The following is a 19,608-nucleotide window of genomic DNA, read 5'->3' as shown; positions in this document are numbered from 1 at the left end:
TAAATATACTTGGATGTCATGACTTAGAAATAATTAAATACAACTCAACTGATCAAGTATTTTAAAAACAATCTTACACATTTGAGTTTCTACAGATAATTTCACTTAATTATCTATTTATGTCTTGTGTACTTCCCAAAGAATGAGAGTCTACTTAAAAGTAAAAATGATGTGTAATAGGATACTTGAAGTAAGCAGCAGAAATCGTTTCAGAGGAGCATCGGGATTAGATATTAACAGGCACTTGAGGTAACGTAATTGCTGCTTAGCAATGATTTTAGCTCTAAATTGCCTGGCAGTTAAGACAAAAGGGAAAACACGTCAGCGTTTATTTTAGACGTGACATACTATAGTCTTTATCATGTGAATTCCTATTTGAACATAGCTTTGAGGTCTCTTCTGGTTTTACATAACCCGAGCATGTATGAAAATGATAAATGCCAGTTTCACACACCAGGTTTGGGACCCAAATATTTTAAAAAATCAAAAAGAAACTACTAAAAAAAGTTTATGGTAGAAACAAATATACCTTGAATTTCATGGAGGAAAGCTTATAGAGGATCTCCCCCATGTGCTCACGGATAATGGACCATGTGATTTTATTGTCACTCTGGGCAGTGGTTTCAACAGCTCTGCGGGCCATATCATAAAATGCAATCATGTTGGACAGCATCCCGACTGTCTTGTAGAATGGGCAGAACCTAGGATAAATGAAAGTCAAAATAATAAACAAAAACAAAATCCAAAGCAAGGTCATAGTTTTTACTTCATCTGTAAAATACCAGAGCATTAACTTCTTTATTTAGATATGCACACTACTTACATTTATTGCATGATACATAAGGAGTGAAAAAAGAATAGTGGAAAAGATCAATAATACTTTTCCAGAGTTTTTGGACAGAGATGTCTCAGGAATAGGGGGTGGATGGAGAGATGGAGCTATGTATTCTTTTATTTAAAGAGTGACGTTAATTTTTGTTAACACAATCAAACAGGAAGAACAATGAAACAGTACTGCTACAATCTAATGACCTCTGAGGGTTTGTGTTTGTACAGTGCAGTTAAAGCAGTTACCCAAATGGTAAAATAACTGAGTTGTAAAGACTCCCTTGTGACAGTCGGTGAAGGTTTAATAAATAGTAGGAAAGCAGGGAACTGCAATTTCCTAAAGTTAATAAGCATTTCCTTTCTCCATTAATGTGTTCACTTTCATTTACCCATATCTTTTAATACTGAAGACACAGAAGTTAATATTCAACTTGCATCACATGCATTCTAATCAAATTTCCAACACTTTAAACTTACTTGCATACACAATTTCATGCACACTCTCCATTACACTCTCTTCAAATAATTTTCCCTTTGTGTGGATGCTTCCTAGAGCTTCTTAAGTTCCTGATACGTTTTTTTTGAGCCTTACTGATTATACTGTCATATTTTCTGCTTGTCTTACATTCTGGTAATCTTCCTACGTGTTCAGTTTCCACTTTAGTCTTATACAGGGCCAAATATGATTGAGGGAGAAAAACTAGCCTATGATGAAACGGTTCAAATTACCAAAGTTTAAAAGAAATGGGAACTTTTAAATAAGCCATGGAAGTAGCAGAGACAATAATGAAAAACAAGCACTGGGCAGGAGTAGCAGGGACTGGTGAGACGTCCGACAGGGACTTCAGTAGAAAGGAAAAGAATAGGACTCTTGGGCTTACCTGGTGGCGCAGTGGTTAAGAATCCACCTGCCAATGCAGGGGACATGAGTTCGAGTCCTCGTCCAGGAAAACCCCACATGCTGCGGAGCCACTAAGCCCGTGCACCGCAACTACTGAGCCTGCACTCTAGAGCCCACGAGCCACAACTACGGAGCCCACGTGCCACAATGGTGAAGTCCGCATGCCTAGAGCCTGTGCTCTGCAATAAGAGAAGCCACCAAAATGAGAAGCCCGTGCTCTGCAACAAAGAGTAGCCCCCGCTTTCTGCAACTAGAGGAAGACTGCGCACAGCAACGACGACCCAACGCAGCCATAAATAAATAAATATACAAAGAATAGAACTCTTGGGAAATGAGGCACGAAAGTATACTATTTAGGAAAAGAGTAGAAGAGGCACAGGCTGTGGTAACAGGTAGTGAGAAAAGCTTCTGAAAGAGGCAATGATCCCCAGGCTCCGTACACTAAGCCACAATTTAATCTAATTAAAGATGGCTGGATAATGAGTGAAAACACTGTCATAACTGGAAAAATGAGCCAACTCAAGATAAGGGAACATACTGCATCACTAGATGTCTGCTATGAAAATATAAAATAAACCTATACACTGAGTCAGAGTGTGTCTGTATGAGAAAAAAAAGGCGGGGAGGGTTTTGTTGTTTTTTGGGTTTTTTTTGCGGTATGCGGGCCTCTCACTGTTGTGGCCTCTCCCGTTGCGGAGCACAGGCTCCGGACGTGCAGGCTCAGCAGCCATGGCTCATGGGCCCAGCCGCTCCGCGGCATGTGGGATCTTCCAGGACTGGGGCATGAACCTGTGTCCTCTGCATCAGCAGGCGGACTCTCAACCACTGTGCCACCAGGGAAGCCCCGAGGGGAGGGTTTTAATGTGTAGGCAGCTCCTTCTTCAAAACTTGATAGAATATCGTCAAATTAAAAAAAGAAAATCAGGCTAGATTACCTGTCATAAGGAGTATATCCATTTTGTTGAAGGAAATCATCTTTGATAAGTTTTGCTACCTCCAGAGTGATTTTATCTGTTTCTGCTAGTGAAGCCTAGAAGAGGAAAAAATACATTTTTAGAAATTTACTGCCACAACGTGGGACCAATAGTTCTAACCAGTTAGCATGCAGAAACCACATAATCAACACACGATCACCTATCATTAATAAATTCACTTCAGGGGCTTCCCTGGTGGCGCAGTGGTTGAGAGTCTGCCTGCCGATGCAGGGGACACGGGTTCGTGCCCCGGTCTGGGAAGATCCCACATGCCGCGGAGCGGCTGGGCCCGTGAGCCATGGCCGCTGAGCCTGCGCGTCCGGAGCCTGTGCTCCGCAACGGGAGAGGCCACAACAGTGAGAGGCCCGCGTACCGCAAAAAAAATAAAAATTAAAAAAAAATTTTTAAAAATAATAAATTCACTTCATAACTGCTTCCTGATTGATGTTCTTTTTCGGATTTTGTTGTGAAAACACATAACATAAATTTACCATCGTAACCATTTTTAAGTGTAGTTCAGTAGGTTAAGTATGTTCACATTGTTGTGAAACAGATTTCCATAACTTTTCATCTTACAAATTTGAAACTCTATACCTATTAAACAACAACTCCCCTTCTGCCCTCCCGGTCCCAGTTAACCACTACTCTACTTTCTACTTCTATGAATTTGACTACTTCAGATACGTTACATATAAGTATTTGTCTTTTTGTGACTCGTTTATTTCACCTAACATAATGTCCCCTCAAGGTTCATCCATGTTGCAACATGTGTTTGAATTTCCCTTCCTTCTCAAGGCTGAAATGGAATATTAATTCCATTGTGTGTGCATGTGTGTGCGCGTGCGCACGTGAGTGTGTTGCAAAGGACATCTGGGTTGCTCCCACCTTTTAGTGCTTAGATGTTTCTATGAACGTGGGTACACAAACAGGCTGATTTTTTTTGAAACACCACATTGAGAGAGAAATGCCCAGCCAACCCTTAGCTATTCCAGTCACCCTAGCCCAGGCACCAGACATGTGAGGGAAGAAACTTTCAAATGACTATGGTCTCAGCCACCATATGACTGCAAAAACTGTATGAGGGGACCCAAGCAAGACTTCCCATCTGAGTCCACTAAACCCAAAAACCATGAGCAAAAAAACACTACTTAAGCCACTATATGTCAGAGTGGTTTGTTATTCAATAGTAATCTAAACACCAATCATCTTTCTACTTTCCATAACACAAGCAGGTCCCTCAAATATCTTCTGGATAAAGGAATAATCTAAAATCCTATTAGTTTAAAAAATATTTAATAAATACTAATTCTCCCAGCAAGAATCCACATATCCAAGGTTCTGTTTGTCCTTAAAAAGCTTCACTGCAACTCACAGACCTGTCTTCCACAAGATTTTACAACCTACCTTTCCCACAAGCTGTACAATTTCTGCCAAGTCTTCTTCTTCCTGCAGAATCTCCTTAGCTTTGGTCCTCAGAGGAACAAACTCTGTGAAGTGTTTGTCATAGTACTCATCCAAGGCACGCATGTACTTGCTGTAGCTGATCAGCCAGTTGACAGACGGGAAATGCTTCCGTTGAGCTAGTTTCTTATCTAAGCCCCAGAATACCTGATTTAAAGACAAAATCAAAAACAAAACATAAAAATTTTTCTTAAATACAATTTTTTTTGAAGTATTGAAATGTATTTGTTTGTCCTAAATATGCAATTCTATACTTTTCTGGTCAAATTATTTATCTTTTTAGTATATAACAAGTATACATGAAATAGAATAAAACTGCAAATAGGAAAATGTATTTCTTTTAGTTTCAGTATGGGTAATATCTACAAATCAAAATTTCCTTAATAGTATGTCAAATCTGATAGCAAAAACACTGACTCCTTTGAAGATTATGACAGTGCAATATAAACAGATGAACCACAAAATGCTTATTAAGATAGATACTTCACTTTAATGAAAACCTCTAAATGTTCTGAATAAATTCAGTTCCCTATCATTAAGGGCCAATCCTAAAAGATGTGACAGTCATTTTTCTGAGGCCAAACATTCATATGTATTTTATGCGTTCCTAACTTTGCTCCCCATTTCCCTGCAATTAAAAATTCAAAATTTCAGCAAAGGTTAAACATCTTGAAAGTTGTAAATTTAGCCTCTACCACGTCCTTTTATCTGAAACTGACAGAAATATAGGCAAATATTCTATTTTTCCCATATGAATAATACATATGCTTATAAATGTATCAACATTAAAAAAATTATAGCTCTGATTTATATACATCTTTCATTTAGGCTTACTTTTTAAAAATTTTTTATTTATTTATTTTTTATACAGCAGGTTCTTACTGGTTGTCTATTTTATACATATTAGTGTATACATGTCAATCCCAATTTTCCAGTTCATCCCCGCCCCCCACTGCCCCCAGGCTTACTTTTAATGGCCAAGTTGGCTGGCTATCCACTAGAATTCATGCCCTTGTCACCGGGAAGCTGCCTAGGCAGAAACTACACTTTCCAAGTTTTGCTTTCATCTGGGTGTGGCTAACGGAATGAGTGGAGTGACCAGGCCTGAGCCCAAAGTAGGTGTGCCTTCTACACAGTCCGCCTGTACCAGCCAGATGCAGACAACTACCAGGCTAGGTGGAGCCCAAGGTAGAAGAAGCGCTGGTTCTGGATTACTGTGGAATGGAAAAGAGCTGCCCTCTAATAGGGTTACCTGCCTTGGACCATACCACGAGGAGAAACTTCTGTGGGGTTTTTGCCATTATATCTTTTTTGGGCCCATTTGTTTCTACTCCTAGGGTTACTCTAACTCAAAGTGTAGTATTACTCTAACACGAATAAAACTTTGCTACCCGGATGTATTTTCCACTTACAGAATATTAAATCTATTATAAACTCTAGATAAAGAGCTAAGAAAGAACAGACAGCACTGAAGACTTTCAGTAGTAAGAATGTTGCTAAAACAGACTTTACCACTGCCTACTCTTCAGTGACCAAATGAAATACTTCACAGTGATGTGGATAACATGAGGACAGCCTGGGGTGGGGTGGAGCTCAGAAGCTGACTACACTAGGGAAAGATATACCTGAACAATACCAAGAGTAGCCGATGTAACTGGATCAGAAAAATCACCACCAGGTGGAGAAACTCTAAATTTAAAAGAAGAAAAAGTCATTAGAAATGCTTATGGAAAATAACTTGTATATAAAAGCAATTTTTTGCAAGTCAATTTTAATGTAAATAACTTTAGAAATATGACCTTCGGAAAGAAAATCTTATATAAAAATCTTAAATAAAAACCAGTACTAAGTTGAAAATTAAGAATGACAACTATTAAACACCTTCTAGTTTGAGAAATGAGGCAGATTTAATTATAATCTGTTTCACTATTCTGATCAAACAGATGAAACAGGAAGGAAGGAAAAGGTCTGAGAACAAAGTATGGCTTTATGTGGGGATCGTGAATCTTCACATTGTTTTTATCGTGATACAGTCTTACCTTAACATGTCTATAATTTTCTAAATTATTTCTATGATATTGTGACTTGAATGTAATAAATCAGTCAAGTCAAATCTATAGGTCATATGTAGAGATGACCTAAACATGTGCATTTTAAAGAGCTTCTTGGATGACTCAAGTGCAACCTTGGTTAAGAATCACTGCTCTCGGGCTTCCCTGGTGGCACAGTGGTTGGGAGTCCGCCTGCTGATGCAAGGGGTGTGGGTTCGTGCCCCGGTCCGGGAGGATCCCACATGCCACACAGCGGCTGGGCCCGTGAGCCATGGCCGCTGAGCCTGCGTGTCCGGAGCCTGTGCTCCGCAACGGGAGAGGCCACAACAGTGAGAGGTCCGCGTACCGCAAAAAAAAAAAAAAATCACTGCTCTCAGGGGGGCTAAATATTGTCTCTTTAAAATAAATAACCTTTTTTCTTATGAAAAGTACAGTTTTGATACTTACGCTCCTACAATGCTGACACTCCCTTCTCTCTCAGGATTTCCAAGACATTTCACTCTGCCAGCTCGCTCATAGAATGAGGCCAGACGGGCACCGAGATATGCAGGATATCCACTATCTGAAAAATGAAAAGAAATTTTAAGGAGAGGTTATAAACCAATCCCCAAATCCTAACCGTCTTGCTTATGCAATAAGCAATACAAAGACTTACCTGCAGGCATTTCAGCTAAGCGACCAGAGATTTCTCTAAGAGCCTCAGCCCATCTGGAGGTAGAGTCAGCCATCATACTGACGTGATAGCCCATGTCACGGAAATATTCTGACAGTGTAATTCCTAAATTGGGAAGAATATTACAAGTTATAATCCTATAATGTATAATCCTGACTTTTTCACCCTTAAGAAAAATTTAAAGCAATAAGTTCCTAAGACTGCTAGCTGTTCACCATAATCTGTGCTGCTTCTTTTGGGCACACAGCTGAATTATATTGTCTAGCCTCCTCTGCATTTAGATGTGGCAAGTAACTGACCCCTATCTAATGGAATGTAAGAGTCATGTGTTCCACCACCAGGCAAGCCACACATCCTTCCATGCTACTTCTTCCTTCTGGCTTACTGAGAGGGCGAGAACTCCCAGGACCCATGGAAGATATGTGTCGAAATGAAAGAGCTCTTTTCAGCCTGCGTCCCAGCCCAAAAATGACAGAATAATGAAGATTGCCTGGATCATCTGAAATAAATGTCTATTATATTGAGCAATTATATGTTTGGGTTTATCATAGCCTAGTATACATTTTTAAAAGTAGGAAAAGACTTTCCTCCCATTCATTGTTGAGATAATTAGACATAGGCATCAAAAAATCCTCAACTAATTAGCTTGTTTGATTATTTTTCAAAAGTAACAAATGTTATTAACGTGAGTAATAATTTTAATTATCCAGATCATTCTGCTATGCAGACTGGGTCCTCTCCTGTAAAATCACATACAGTAAACCACTTAGAAGAAGCTAATATACAGAAAGAAGTCCTGGGTTCTACTTCCTATTCTGTCATTAATCTTAGCAAAATAACTTCATTTCCCAGTGTGGTTTCCTAATCTGTGAAAATGGAATAACTCTCACCCTATCTATCTACACATATCAAATGAAAAGATTTCTATAAATGCCCTCTGCAAAGTACAAAGTACTATACAACTCTAAGATATTAGAAATGTATATTTGTTGCTACATCATAAGCAACAGTAGATTCCAGCAAGTCTACTGCCCTAATTCCCTTATTTTACCAGTAAAGAAACAGATGCTTATATAAGTAAAACAAAATAGTTGCTGGAAAACTCAGAACTTTACTATTTATCACATCCTTCAGAATAAAAAATACTGACTTAGGCTTCCAAAATATGATCCAAGGAACAAAGTCTTTAAGAAATCCACTTATCATTATTAAGGCTTAAAAAACACAGTAATTATCACATATTTCAATCTGATGGTAGAATCAGATCCTCTCTTATACAAATACGCTATGTCTCTGTGATAACATTCACTAATGCCTGTGTGTATGTTTATTAAAAAGACTTGATAGAACAGACAGATACACCTGACTAAACCTCAAAGAAGTCTCATAGACCACTTTCATAGACCTAAAGATATCAGTGCCTACAAGAAAAAAAAAAAAAATCCTCAGACAAAATCAAAAGATAAGCAAACTAGGACAATATCTGCAACTCATAACAGATGAAAGACTGATTTCAAAGAACTTTACCTCCATATGATAAACAACTACTACCAATACAAAAATGGACAGAAGGCAGTTTTCAAATGGTGAATACACACAGAAAAGATGCTAGCTCACTGTAAGAAATACAGACCGAATAGGCATCTAATAAAGCAGGAACGGTAAAATGCTAATTATCAGATCTAGGTGTGGGGTACATGGGTATTCACTGTAATATTCTTTCAACTTTTCTGTATGATAATGATCATAAGAAAGTGTTGAAGAAATTAGCATTGGTGAGTATGTGAAGAAGCAGAATTCTTGTCCACTGTTATTCCTTTTGAAGAGCTATTAGAAACTAAAATCTATATTAACAGTTGTATTCTTAGCAATTTTACTTCTAAGAACTTACCTGACAAAAATACAAAGAAACATGCGCATAAAACATACAAAGCCACAGTGTAAAAAAACATGCTTAAGAATGTTTTATGGTGTGAAGTTTGTGGGAGCAAAAAAATTATCAATAATCCAAGTGCCCCCTAAAAGGATGCTGGTTAAATAAATTACGATATATCCATACAAAGGGATACTGTGCAGCCATTTAAAAGAAGAAGGTAGACTTCTTGTCCTAAAATAGTAGATGAGTATGTCACTTTCTCCTTCTTCTCATAAGAGTAACCACCAAACAAGGAGAACAAGAAATACAGAAACACAAACTCCATAGTCAAAAACTAGGGGCCATGTTTAGCTTCACAACAAAATAATGAGGAAAGCCAACTAAATGAGATAAAAAACAAACAAGGGAGTGGAAAGACACCAAGAATTCACCTGAGGCTGCACATCTCAGATTAAGCTTTTGCAAACCAGAAGGTACATCCTGAGGGGTAAAACCAAGAATCCGTTGTCTGGAACACAGTAAAAGGGGTACAGGTCTAGTGGCAGGGGTTCCTTGGACCCAGTTTGGCATCAAGGGGAAGTAGAGAGATGGGGACCCAAAAAAAAGGAAGGCACTCCTTTTCAGTAAGTAAAAAGTGAATGAGGCAGGGTAGAAGAGAAAGAATTCATTGTAAGTGGCCTTGTAGCTGCGGATTTTTGTTGGCAGGAAAGAAAAAGTAAAATAACTTACACAACTCTATGCTATAACAAACTTCACAGATTACCAGGAAGAATTCCTGCTACCCTGGACCATAGTAACAACCATTCCCTCCCATCTCCTGCAAAGATGAGTAATAGCAATAATAAACATCAGCACAGGAACAAAAATAAAAGAAAAAAAGAGACAGAAGAGCAGAGTACAACAATGAACCTGCCAAGAAACAAATGAAAACTGTGACCACAATTAATTAATAAAAGAAAATCTTAATATTGCATCCTACCACAAAATAAAAATCTCAAGGAGTATACAGTAAGATCACAAAAGATGTTTCATGAGCCAGCAGAACTCAGCAAAGAGCTAGAAGAACATAAAGGCTTCACTGGAAGCAATACAAAGAATACACGTTGATTATCCTGTTAAAAAATGGATAAAAGGCTAAATAAAAAGAATTAGAGAGGAAATGATGCATATGGAAACAGCTAAAGGAGACGCTTTATGTTTAGCTTCAAGAAGATAACCATAATGGAAGAGAAAAAGTTTCAGAAACTATTCTCAAAAATTTTCCAAAATAAAAGACATATTCATAGATTGAAAAGGTATACTATGTCTCAGGAAAAAATTATCAGAACTATCAATACTGGGATATGTCCTAATAAAGTTATAAGACTTCAAGGTTAGGACTTCCCTGGTGGCGCCGTGGTTAAGAATCCGCCTGCCAATGCAGGGGACACTGTTTTGAGCCCTGGTCCGGGAAGATCCCACATGCCGCGGAGCAACTAAGCACGTGTGCCAGAACTACTGAACCTGAGCTCTAGAGCCCGCGAGCCACAACTACTGAACCCATGTGCCACAAGTACTGAAGCCTGCGCACCTAAAGTCCGAGCTCCGAAACAAGAGAAGACACTGCAATGAGAAGCCCGTGCAACGCAATGAAGAGCAGCCCCCACTTGTGGCAACTAGAGAAAGCCCGTGCGCAGCAACGAAGACCCAACAATGAAGGTCTGACGCAGCCAAAAAATAAGTAAAAAAGAAAAGACTTCAAAGTTAAAGAGACATTCCTTTGGGTAAAAAGAAAAATCACCTATAAAAGGAAAAAAAGTAGGCCAGCGTCAGATCTCTCCCCAGCACTTAATGCTGAAATAAGGGTTCTCTAGGCAAGAAATACTGATCAAAAAATTTTATACTCTGCCCAACTGTTAAAATTTAAAGGCAGCTGAAAAAACCCAGACTTACAAAGAAACAAGAATTCAAATTTTGTCCAACCATGAAACAAATGGAAAAACTGTAGTCAAGGGACTGCCAGTGGGCATGACTCCATTTCACTAGGTCTAAGGCTAATACAAATACTGGATTTATGGTTATAGAACAGAATACGAACATTATAAATCCTGAAAATGTAGAAATCAAAGCACCAAAAGCTGGATGGAAGTGGGAGCAAAGATGGAAGATAATACATAAACATACTGATATTCAAAGTATTACAGTTCAAAGCTGATAATTCAAGTTATAGAGATACAGATATATTCAGAGATAGAGCAATGGTAAAACAGGTAATGAAAAAAGGAAAACCAGTAGTAGAAAATACATCATTTTAAAGTCATCAAAAAGATTGTGGCAGCTCTATTAATGTCTTATATTGACATATTCTCAAGATATAATAATATGTGAAATATTAAAAAAAATATTCTAGGAACATGGTTGTGTGTATGTACTTTAGAATGAAAGAAAAGTTCTTTGGCAAAGAAAAAGTTTGGTGCTAGATTTAAACTTAAGAACAGATATGTTAATCGCTTTTATTCCAATTCATATACTCACCAGTATAAATAGAGGCTTCTCTAGCAGCAACAGGCATATTAGAGGTATTGGCTACCAACGCTGTCCTCTTCATAATTGACTCTACCTTACCATCAACCTCCATCGTGAGCTAGAGGCAAACAATCTATTAGTGATCCCTAGAACATTTCAGTCCCCTTTTCACAACTTGTTTATATTTAATCTCTCTTATAATCTGTATTCCCAAAGCCATATTCCCATCACTCCAACCTCTTCCCTCTATCCCACTGTGTGGTAAAGAAAACAGCCAGTATTTCCATTTCATAAATGAAGCCCATTATTTTATGGAAAAAGGAATATTACTACAGTAACCTAGTAGATCATATAAAGGCTATGTAAAGTTCACACCTATAAATATTTTGCCTATTGTATCTTTCTCCCAATAACTGAAAACCACCAGACCACAAAAAGAAACTTTCAAGTGTTTCACTGAAAAATTCAAATTCGTCTCCTTGAGTATACAAACTGAATCACAGATATAATTAGAAAAATTCCTTAAAAGATCCTTGACAAATGAGAGCATTGCTCCAGATTCAACACAAAGCTTTATTAATTGCCAATTAAAGTTGATTAGTGGTATTTTCTCTAGATTAGTATTGGAAGCGTTATAAATACAGACCTCTGGGAAGTCCCGGAGGACTTCAGACATCTCATTTCCTCTCTCACCACATCCTACGTAGATGATCACATCACTGTTGGAATACTTGGATAGAGACTGCGATATCACCGTCTTTCCACAGCCAAAAGCCCCAGGGATTGCAGTAGTTCCTCCCTGTACACATCTATACAAATAAAACAAGCATGGATTACTTTACTCGCTAATACATACCAATAAATAAAGTAGGTAAGTGACACAGAAATACAAGTTAAAGAACGAAAGCACTTTATAATACTGTCATCTGTATCTATATATGTACTTACAAAGATAGACATACAGATAGATATATAACAATTGCTCCCCTAGTTTCCACCTATAGTAGTATATGTTGTTTATTATAAATTAATCATTTCTATCATCTTTAATAGCAAAAAGTGAAAGTATATTCCATAAGGTAACCGGGGAAGAGGAATATGAAAATAAATAAAGTAGTACTAATGATATTCTGAATGCTTAAATCAATTAGTTTATGAACGGACAATGTAAGAATTAAAGCTGAAAGAAAAATATAAACACTTTGAAAGTTGTCTTCTGAGGTAAAAAAAAAGATCTAAGAAATTCCTATCCTGTTACAGAGGTTAATAAATGAAGACTTTTGTTAAGGTGTTAAGTCAACCCCCTTTTACCCATTCAATAACCATTTATGAGGTACTTCCAAGGTACTACAAACTATGCTTGGAGATGCTGGAGAGACAACAGTGGAGAAAATAGCCATGTTTCTGTATTCAAAGAGCTCACATTCCAGTGGAGTCAACTGGAGAGTCAGCTTGTGATTACAGTACCATTTAGCAACCACTTTCAAACTTTCCCTAAAAAGTGTCAGTGGAGAGTGAAATACCGTTAAGGGCAGAAGGAAGTTAAGAGCAGAGGGAAGTGAATGTCACAGGTGTGTTTGTGTGTGCGGGTGAATGTGTGTGTCAGGCAGGAGTGTCTGGGCAGGAGAAATGAGACATAATGCTAAGGGAAATTCCTTGGTAATAGTGTGTTTTATCGTAAAATTCACACAAACACTGCATCGTCAATAATAATAACAGACTTTTCTCATATGAAACTAATACGCATTAAAATGTTTTCTCCTTCAAACCTTTCAGTGACTCTGATACACTAAGAAGGCATGTCCATTCAGCCTATGGCTTTGTATACGTCTTTCAAATCACGTTTAAGCCAGGGTGGGGAGGCAAGGCTGGGTGTGCCCCACTTTAGAAGTTCAACAATCCAATGTGAAAAGTGCTATCATAGAGACCATCCAAGGTTTGTGGGAGTACACAGGAAAGAGTACAAAATCTGACACTGGATGGGAGTGGGATTAGGAAATTCTTTCCGAAAGAAGCTAAGACCTGAAAGAAAATAGAAATTAGCCAGATACAGGGAAATAACACTCCACATAGAGGGAATAGAATGCCCAAAGGTCCAGGGGCAAGAGGGAGCATTGCTTGAAGAATTAAAAGTCCTTCGTTAAGCCTGGAAGATGGTGTATAAGGAAGCAGTTGGGCAGGCAAGTGGCTGAGACAATACTGGAAGGTAAGCAACAGCCAGATCATGGGTGGCTTTGTAAGGAGTTAAGGAGTGTGTGTTTGTCTTGAGAGCAATAAAGAGCTCTGAAGGGCTTCAAGCAATATTGTGCAGGATCACATATGTGTTTTAGTTGGATCACTATGTAACATGGACAACCACTTGGAAAGAAGGCAAAACTGAAGATGGAAAGTCTGATTAAATGAGTTTATTACTGGAATTAGGGTAAGATCCTTAATTATAGTCATGGAGTAGAGATGACAGATGCAGATAAAAAATATTTAGGGAATAGAATAACAGCATTAGTTCACTAATTAGATGTGGGAGGGTAAAAATGATACTTGAGAGAAGTCATAGATTTTAGATTAGGCATTCACTGGATGTATGATAATGACATTGGTTGAGAAAGGCAGCAAAGTTTCAAGGAAAGGAGTGGTGATTAAGATGATGATTTTAGTTTTAAACATACTGACTTTGAGGCACCTATAAGATATTCAAAAGGAGAGGTATAATCAGAAGTGGATGTATGAGTCTGGAACTCAGAAGAGATTTGGGATGAAGATACAGGTTTAGAAATCATCATATATAGATGAACATTTAAGTCTCGAGAGAGAATGAAGTCATCCACAGAGGGTAAGACGTATAATGAGGAAAGAAAAGGGAAAACCTCTAAGAAATATCAAAATTAAGGGAGAAGAAACCTGCAATGGAGAATAAGCAATAGCTTCTTGTAGACAGAAGCTAACTGGAAAAGCAAAGAAAGAGGGTGTTTCAAAGAGGAAGGAGTAGAAAGCAATATCCAATATCCAAAGTTGTAGGAATTAGGAAAACACTAAAACGTACTTATTGAATTGGGAGTGACTGATGATGTTAGTGAGAGTAGTTTCGGTTGAGGGGTGGCACCATGGGCAGATCAGTACAGTGAATTAGAGTGGGAAAAGTGGAGACAACTAATTTACTTTTTTTAAGAGGTTTGGCTGTGAAGATAGGGAGAAATGTAGTGGAAGGTAGAAAGGGGAAAAGGGTCGAAGGTAGATTTCTTCTCATTAGATGGGAGATAAAGAGAATATCACTTAATGGGAGGTCTTTGAGGAAACATGAGGTGGGATAAACTCCAGAAAAAGGAGAGAAGTAAGGGATGGATGGGAATGTACGTTAACTGATGGAGTTCCAAACCTGATGGCCTGTCATTTCTCTGTGAAGGATCTAGCATGATCATTTGTTGAGAATGAAGGAGAAAGAAGACTGGAGTTGAAGCTCTGAGGCAAGTGGAGAGGTTTGAAATAGTCACTGAGGAGAGCAGGAGAACGATAATTAGAGAAATGCTGAACGACTGTGCCACAGTGGTGAGATACCAACTTGGTCTTATTTATTTTTCTCAGCTGCTTGTGTGTAGATTTGGGAGAAGGAGATAGCAGGACTGATTCACAGTTGATATTTCGCCAGGTGGGCGTGGCAGAAGACAAAGGAACCAAGAAAATTTAATATACTGACAGATGTTAGTAAAAGTGATAGACTATTAAACTTAAACTGGATAGTGAAGGATATGGAAACAGGAGGTACTGACTAAATAAGAAGAGTCAAAGTACTGAAGATCTTATGAGAGAGGAATAGTGAGAACAACGCACAGAGTAGGTTTAAAGGTAAGAGGCTGAAGAGTAAGTGAGACATACATGGGTTGGTGATCAGAAGTTGAAAGAATTACTACATCACTGCTTCAGTCCTTTCTGTGAATTAAATGATGAAGTTATCTGTTAAAAGTAAAGCAGGGTATGGTAATGCCTAAGATTTAAAGAGAAAGGTGGTTTTTAAGCAGGTGATGAAGAAAATGGCAAAGAGCAGACTACAAAGTAAGAAAGATTGCTGGGTAGCATAGAGAACCCAGTTGATGTTAGAAGTCATCAATTTATAGTGACACCAATCTACTAGTTCTAGGATAACTTAAGAAAAATAGTTACATTATTTTGGCACAGATTTCCTTCTGGAAATTTCATTTTTTCAGAAAGTTTTAGAAATAATGCTTTCCTTTTGCAACTGTGAAAAAATAAATTTTCTTCAACAGTTTCATTCTCTAAATAAGCACTGGTAAAATATATTTCTCTAGATAAAATGTATTATAGGATTAGCACATAAAATCTTTATCTATAAAGAAGTGAAACAATAAGCACATATAATAACTCTGAGGGAAAACCACGGGACACAAATCAAACTTACGGAAAAAGGGCGTCAAGGACTCTCTGGCCAGTCAACAGAGGATGATTAGCTGGCAACTTCTCAGTGACAGGCCGAACCTGACGTACAGGCCATACTTGGACCATGCTGAACTTCTCCTTTATACCTTCAAATTCAAGCTCCAACACAACATCCTACAAAAAATACAGCAGGACTTTAAGTACATTATAAACATTTCTTCCTCTAAAATCAAAGTAACGCCAGATTTCTCTTGGGGGGTTAGGGAGGTGGTATGTGGAAGTGGGGAGGGAGATTTATACTTTTTTAATGTAAATCTTTACATACTGTTCTAATTTTTTTTAAACCAGGTGCATTGTTACTATTTTAATGATTTTTTTAAAAAGCTTAGAAGTTTTGGAGAAAGGAGTATCTCAAGTAATAGAGGGATAGTTCAATAAATTACATGAATATGCATAGGAAAAATTCTTGAAGGGCACAGAAGATATTCCTGGGACTGAGGGAGGGAAGAAATGAAAGCTTTCATAATTTATTTTCCATTCTTTATTTTGCTTATTTATTATAATGCTCTGACACTGCTTTAATGAAAAATACTAATCTATTAAGAACCCTAACATATTTAATAAAGTTAAATATTTTAAATTATTTACAAAAGCAAAAAGATAATGAGTAATACTCTAACATTTGTGAACACTGAGATGGTTTTAACTATTCACAAACAATCTCAAAGTCCATAGACCTATAGAAATCTGTAATCTTGTTGATGCATGAATCTGAACTGTCTACTTCAGGGTTTTCTTTCAAGTATAGGTGAGTCTCTAAGCTAGTGAGTAAGGTTAGCTGACTGCCCAGAATCCCGATTTAATTCTTTTGCTCTGTATATGTTGTAGAGCACAGACTGATTCTTGTGAAATGATTAGAAAATTATTATCTTTTATCATATTTTATTGGGAAAAAATTATATGCTATAATGATCTTCTCAATAAAGCTATCTTCATACCCACAAAGATTATCATGCATCTACTGTATTTGGTATGATGTGACTATCAATAACATTAAAGGACTAAGTTTTTGTTTTTTTTTTTTTTTTGCGGTACGCGGGCCTCTCACTGCTGTGGCCTCTCCCGTTGCGGAGCACAGGCTCCGGACGCGCAGGCTCAGCGGCCATGGCTCACGGGCCCAGCCGCTCCGCGGCATGTGGGATCTTCCCAGACCGGGGCACGAACCCGCGTCCCCTGCATCGGCAGGCGGACTCTCAACCACTGCGCCACCAGGGAAGCCCCAAAGGACTAAGTTTTAAGTGGCTCACCCAGAGTAAGAACTTATATAATCCATTCTACAATTCATTATGTGAATAGAGACTGACAAAAAGATCAGTCTATTCTATGCCTAAAGAATCAGAGGTTTAAATAATGTAGCATAAGTTAAGAAGGTAGGAAAATACTATACTAGCTATTTCTCTTCAAAAAGAAATAATGTATTTTGCTTTTTGTATTCCCAAGCTCAAGTTTTAAAGAAAAAAATCTTAAATAAAAAAATAATTATGGGAGTAACTTAAAACATACACATTAAATATGAATTCTGTAACTATTCAGAGTACTAAAACGGGGCAACTGTCACATATAAGGGGGGCCACTCTTGTGAGATAAAGTTTATATGATACTTACAGAGGTATCGTAATTTCCAGGTGGAGCAATGTAAGTGACAGTTCCTCTGTTTCGTGGGGGCAACATGATTTTGTGTTTGATGAGTGAGTTCTCGTTGACAATTCCATAAATATCTCCACCAGTGATGTGACTACCAACCTAGAGAACAAATGCACTTGTTTAATGTTCAAATAAATGTCAAACCATTTAATGTTTAATAAACGTCAAGCAGACTCACCCTTGCTATTATTTAAATCATTTGCTTCACTTATCAATAGAACACATTTGTTCTATAATCCTTCTAGTGGAGCTAAAAAAAAGATGTAAACTATGCTTCTGTGGTCTATTTTTATTTTGACTAAGAGTACAAAATAGTTCAGTAAACACTCTTTTCACATTCTTTCACCAATTTTAGAAATTTAGGTTACAAAGACATACCCGTAGGTTTTTGCAAGGTGTGAAATCCCATTTGACATCTCTGCTAAGAGCAGACACATTTACTCCTCTGGGAATGTAAATACTTTGAGTCTGACTGCTGATATCCGACAAAGGTCTTTGAATACCATCAAAGATGGCTCCCATAATGCCAGGACCAAGCTCTACTGAGAGGGGTTTACCAGTGCGGAGTACAGGATCTCCAACAGACACACCAGCTGGAAATGGCAGTTGAGAAAAACTCACTATGAAAGATTAGAGATACTATAAAAAGGAAATACCACAGTTTAACAGGAAATGATACATAAGGCGCTAAACCTGCGATTCTTAAACTTTTAGTCCACAGCATCCTTAGTGTTTCAGTAACTTTTTCATAGTGATCTACAACAAAAGATATACATATATATATATATATATAAAATTCCATCTATTAAATAATTATGTCCAAACATCTTAATATATGTGTATGTCCTAACAACTAAGTGGTACTTTGAAAAATATACATAAATTGAAAGAAAAAAGAACATTTTAATTTCATTATAAAATAATCTCAATTCTTACAAATGGGATTTATGTGCCTGTTGGGTATTCTACAATTTCCAAACCTTGGAGTCAGATTGAATACTCATCCCACATCATTTTTGTATGACACTTGGTTTTTAGCTTAGCAACTGCCAAAACTCAGCTTCACAAAGATATGATATCATCAACAAGAATATAGTACAGTCAAATAATAAAAGTGTTTATTATCTCAGGCTACTAGTTCTCATGGTGTCTGACAAAATGTCTAATATCCCCATGTTTACCGTAAAACCTTAAAATATCCTAGGGCACCCACATGAGTTTGCTGCAGCTGCCCAGAGTGCCCTGGGGCACAGTTTGGGAACCACAGGCTTAAAAATAGAAGCAAAAGCCGCTCCATCATACTTTGTTTCAACTATACTGGTGAGGAGTATCAGTTCCCTAAAAAGGATATTAGGACCTGGACAAAAACGTAAACTCTTAAGACTAAGAAACAACCAAAAAAATCTTCAGACTTAACAATCATGAAGAGATTTATTAATAAATGTTGGTATATTCATAAGCTGGAATTCTATGTAGACGTAAAAAAGACTAGGCACTTCTACGAATTTTTCAAGAAAGATCTCCAAAATATATTTTCAATATTTGATTATGAAATATTTCAAACCTACAGCAAAGCTGAAAGAATTTTACAGTGATCTACCATAAACATTGTACTATATTTATCACATATTTATCCATCTTCCACCATACATATATTTTTAAGTGAAAAAAACAAGGTGCAGAACAGTGCATATAATATGCTATCTTTTGGGGAAAAAAGGAAATAAAAATAAAAATATATATTTATATTGGTTCATATAACAAACTAGAAGGATACAAAATAAATGGAACTAACAAAATGGGCTGCATGAATGCATGTCTGTTTTGAAAATTGGCCAAATACAGGATAACAAAGGCAGAGCGGGTTCTCACTATACACATGGTCATTTGTTTATTTTAAATCTTCAAGCCATGTAGAAGACTAAATAAAAGATAAATCTAACAATAGAAAAAAATCCTTTTGATTAGTGATGATTTCATAGCTATGAAGACTCTTAATTTTATTAAAAATTTCAAATTAAAAATTTTAATTTTATTAAAAATTTTCAGATTTTGTTTAGAGTTAGCACTCCAATACTGACAGAGAGAACAGGTACCATAAGCATATATTTTAGTATGGCAAAAAAGCTGTACCAAATAAAACTTAATTAAGTAGCCAAAGAAGTAATACTGATCTTGAGAATAAGAGCAATGAAATATTAAGAGCAATGAAAGGTCAGGAGATAATACTAATTTCTTAAAATAAG

General features: G+C 37.2%; 1 protein-coding gene across 2 annotated transcripts in view; it reads right to left on the bottom strand.

The window, feature by feature from the left end:
* Window positions 1-19,608, bottom strand: part of ATP6V1A (ATPase H+ transporting V1 subunit A) — a 55,814-nt gene that overhangs the window by 3,433 nt on the left and 32,773 nt on the right. For both annotated transcript variants that reach the window (XM_027104968.1, XM_027104978.1), the window contains exons 4-14: window positions 17,741-17,955; window positions 17,324-17,461; window positions 15,681-15,832; window positions 11,916-12,078; window positions 11,279-11,387; window positions 6,871-6,993; window positions 6,663-6,777; window positions 5,790-5,853; window positions 4,108-4,311; window positions 2,665-2,759; window positions 530-701 (exon numbers count right to left, since the gene is read on the bottom strand). In XM_027104968.1, the coding sequence (XP_026960769.1) occupies window positions 530-701; window positions 2,665-2,759; window positions 4,108-4,311; window positions 5,790-5,853; window positions 6,663-6,777; window positions 6,871-6,993; window positions 11,279-11,387; window positions 11,916-12,078; window positions 15,681-15,832; window positions 17,324-17,461; window positions 17,741-17,955 (1,550 nt within the window). The remainder of the gene's footprint in view (window positions 1-529; window positions 702-2,664; window positions 2,760-4,107; window positions 4,312-5,789; window positions 5,854-6,662; window positions 6,778-6,870; window positions 6,994-11,278; window positions 11,388-11,915; window positions 12,079-15,680; window positions 15,833-17,323; window positions 17,462-17,740; window positions 17,956-19,608) is intronic.

This window comes from Aethalodelphis obliquidens, unplaced genomic scaffold, assembly GCF_003676395.1.
Source record: "Aethalodelphis obliquidens isolate GAN/ISIS:26980383/991018 unplaced genomic scaffold, ASM367639v1 scaffold1, whole genome shotgun sequence".
Taxonomy (NCBI): Eukaryota; Metazoa; Chordata; class Mammalia; order Artiodactyla; family Delphinidae; genus Aethalodelphis; species Aethalodelphis obliquidens.
Note: the sequence above shows the minus strand (reverse complement) of the source record. Positions and strands in the feature narration are given on the sequence as shown.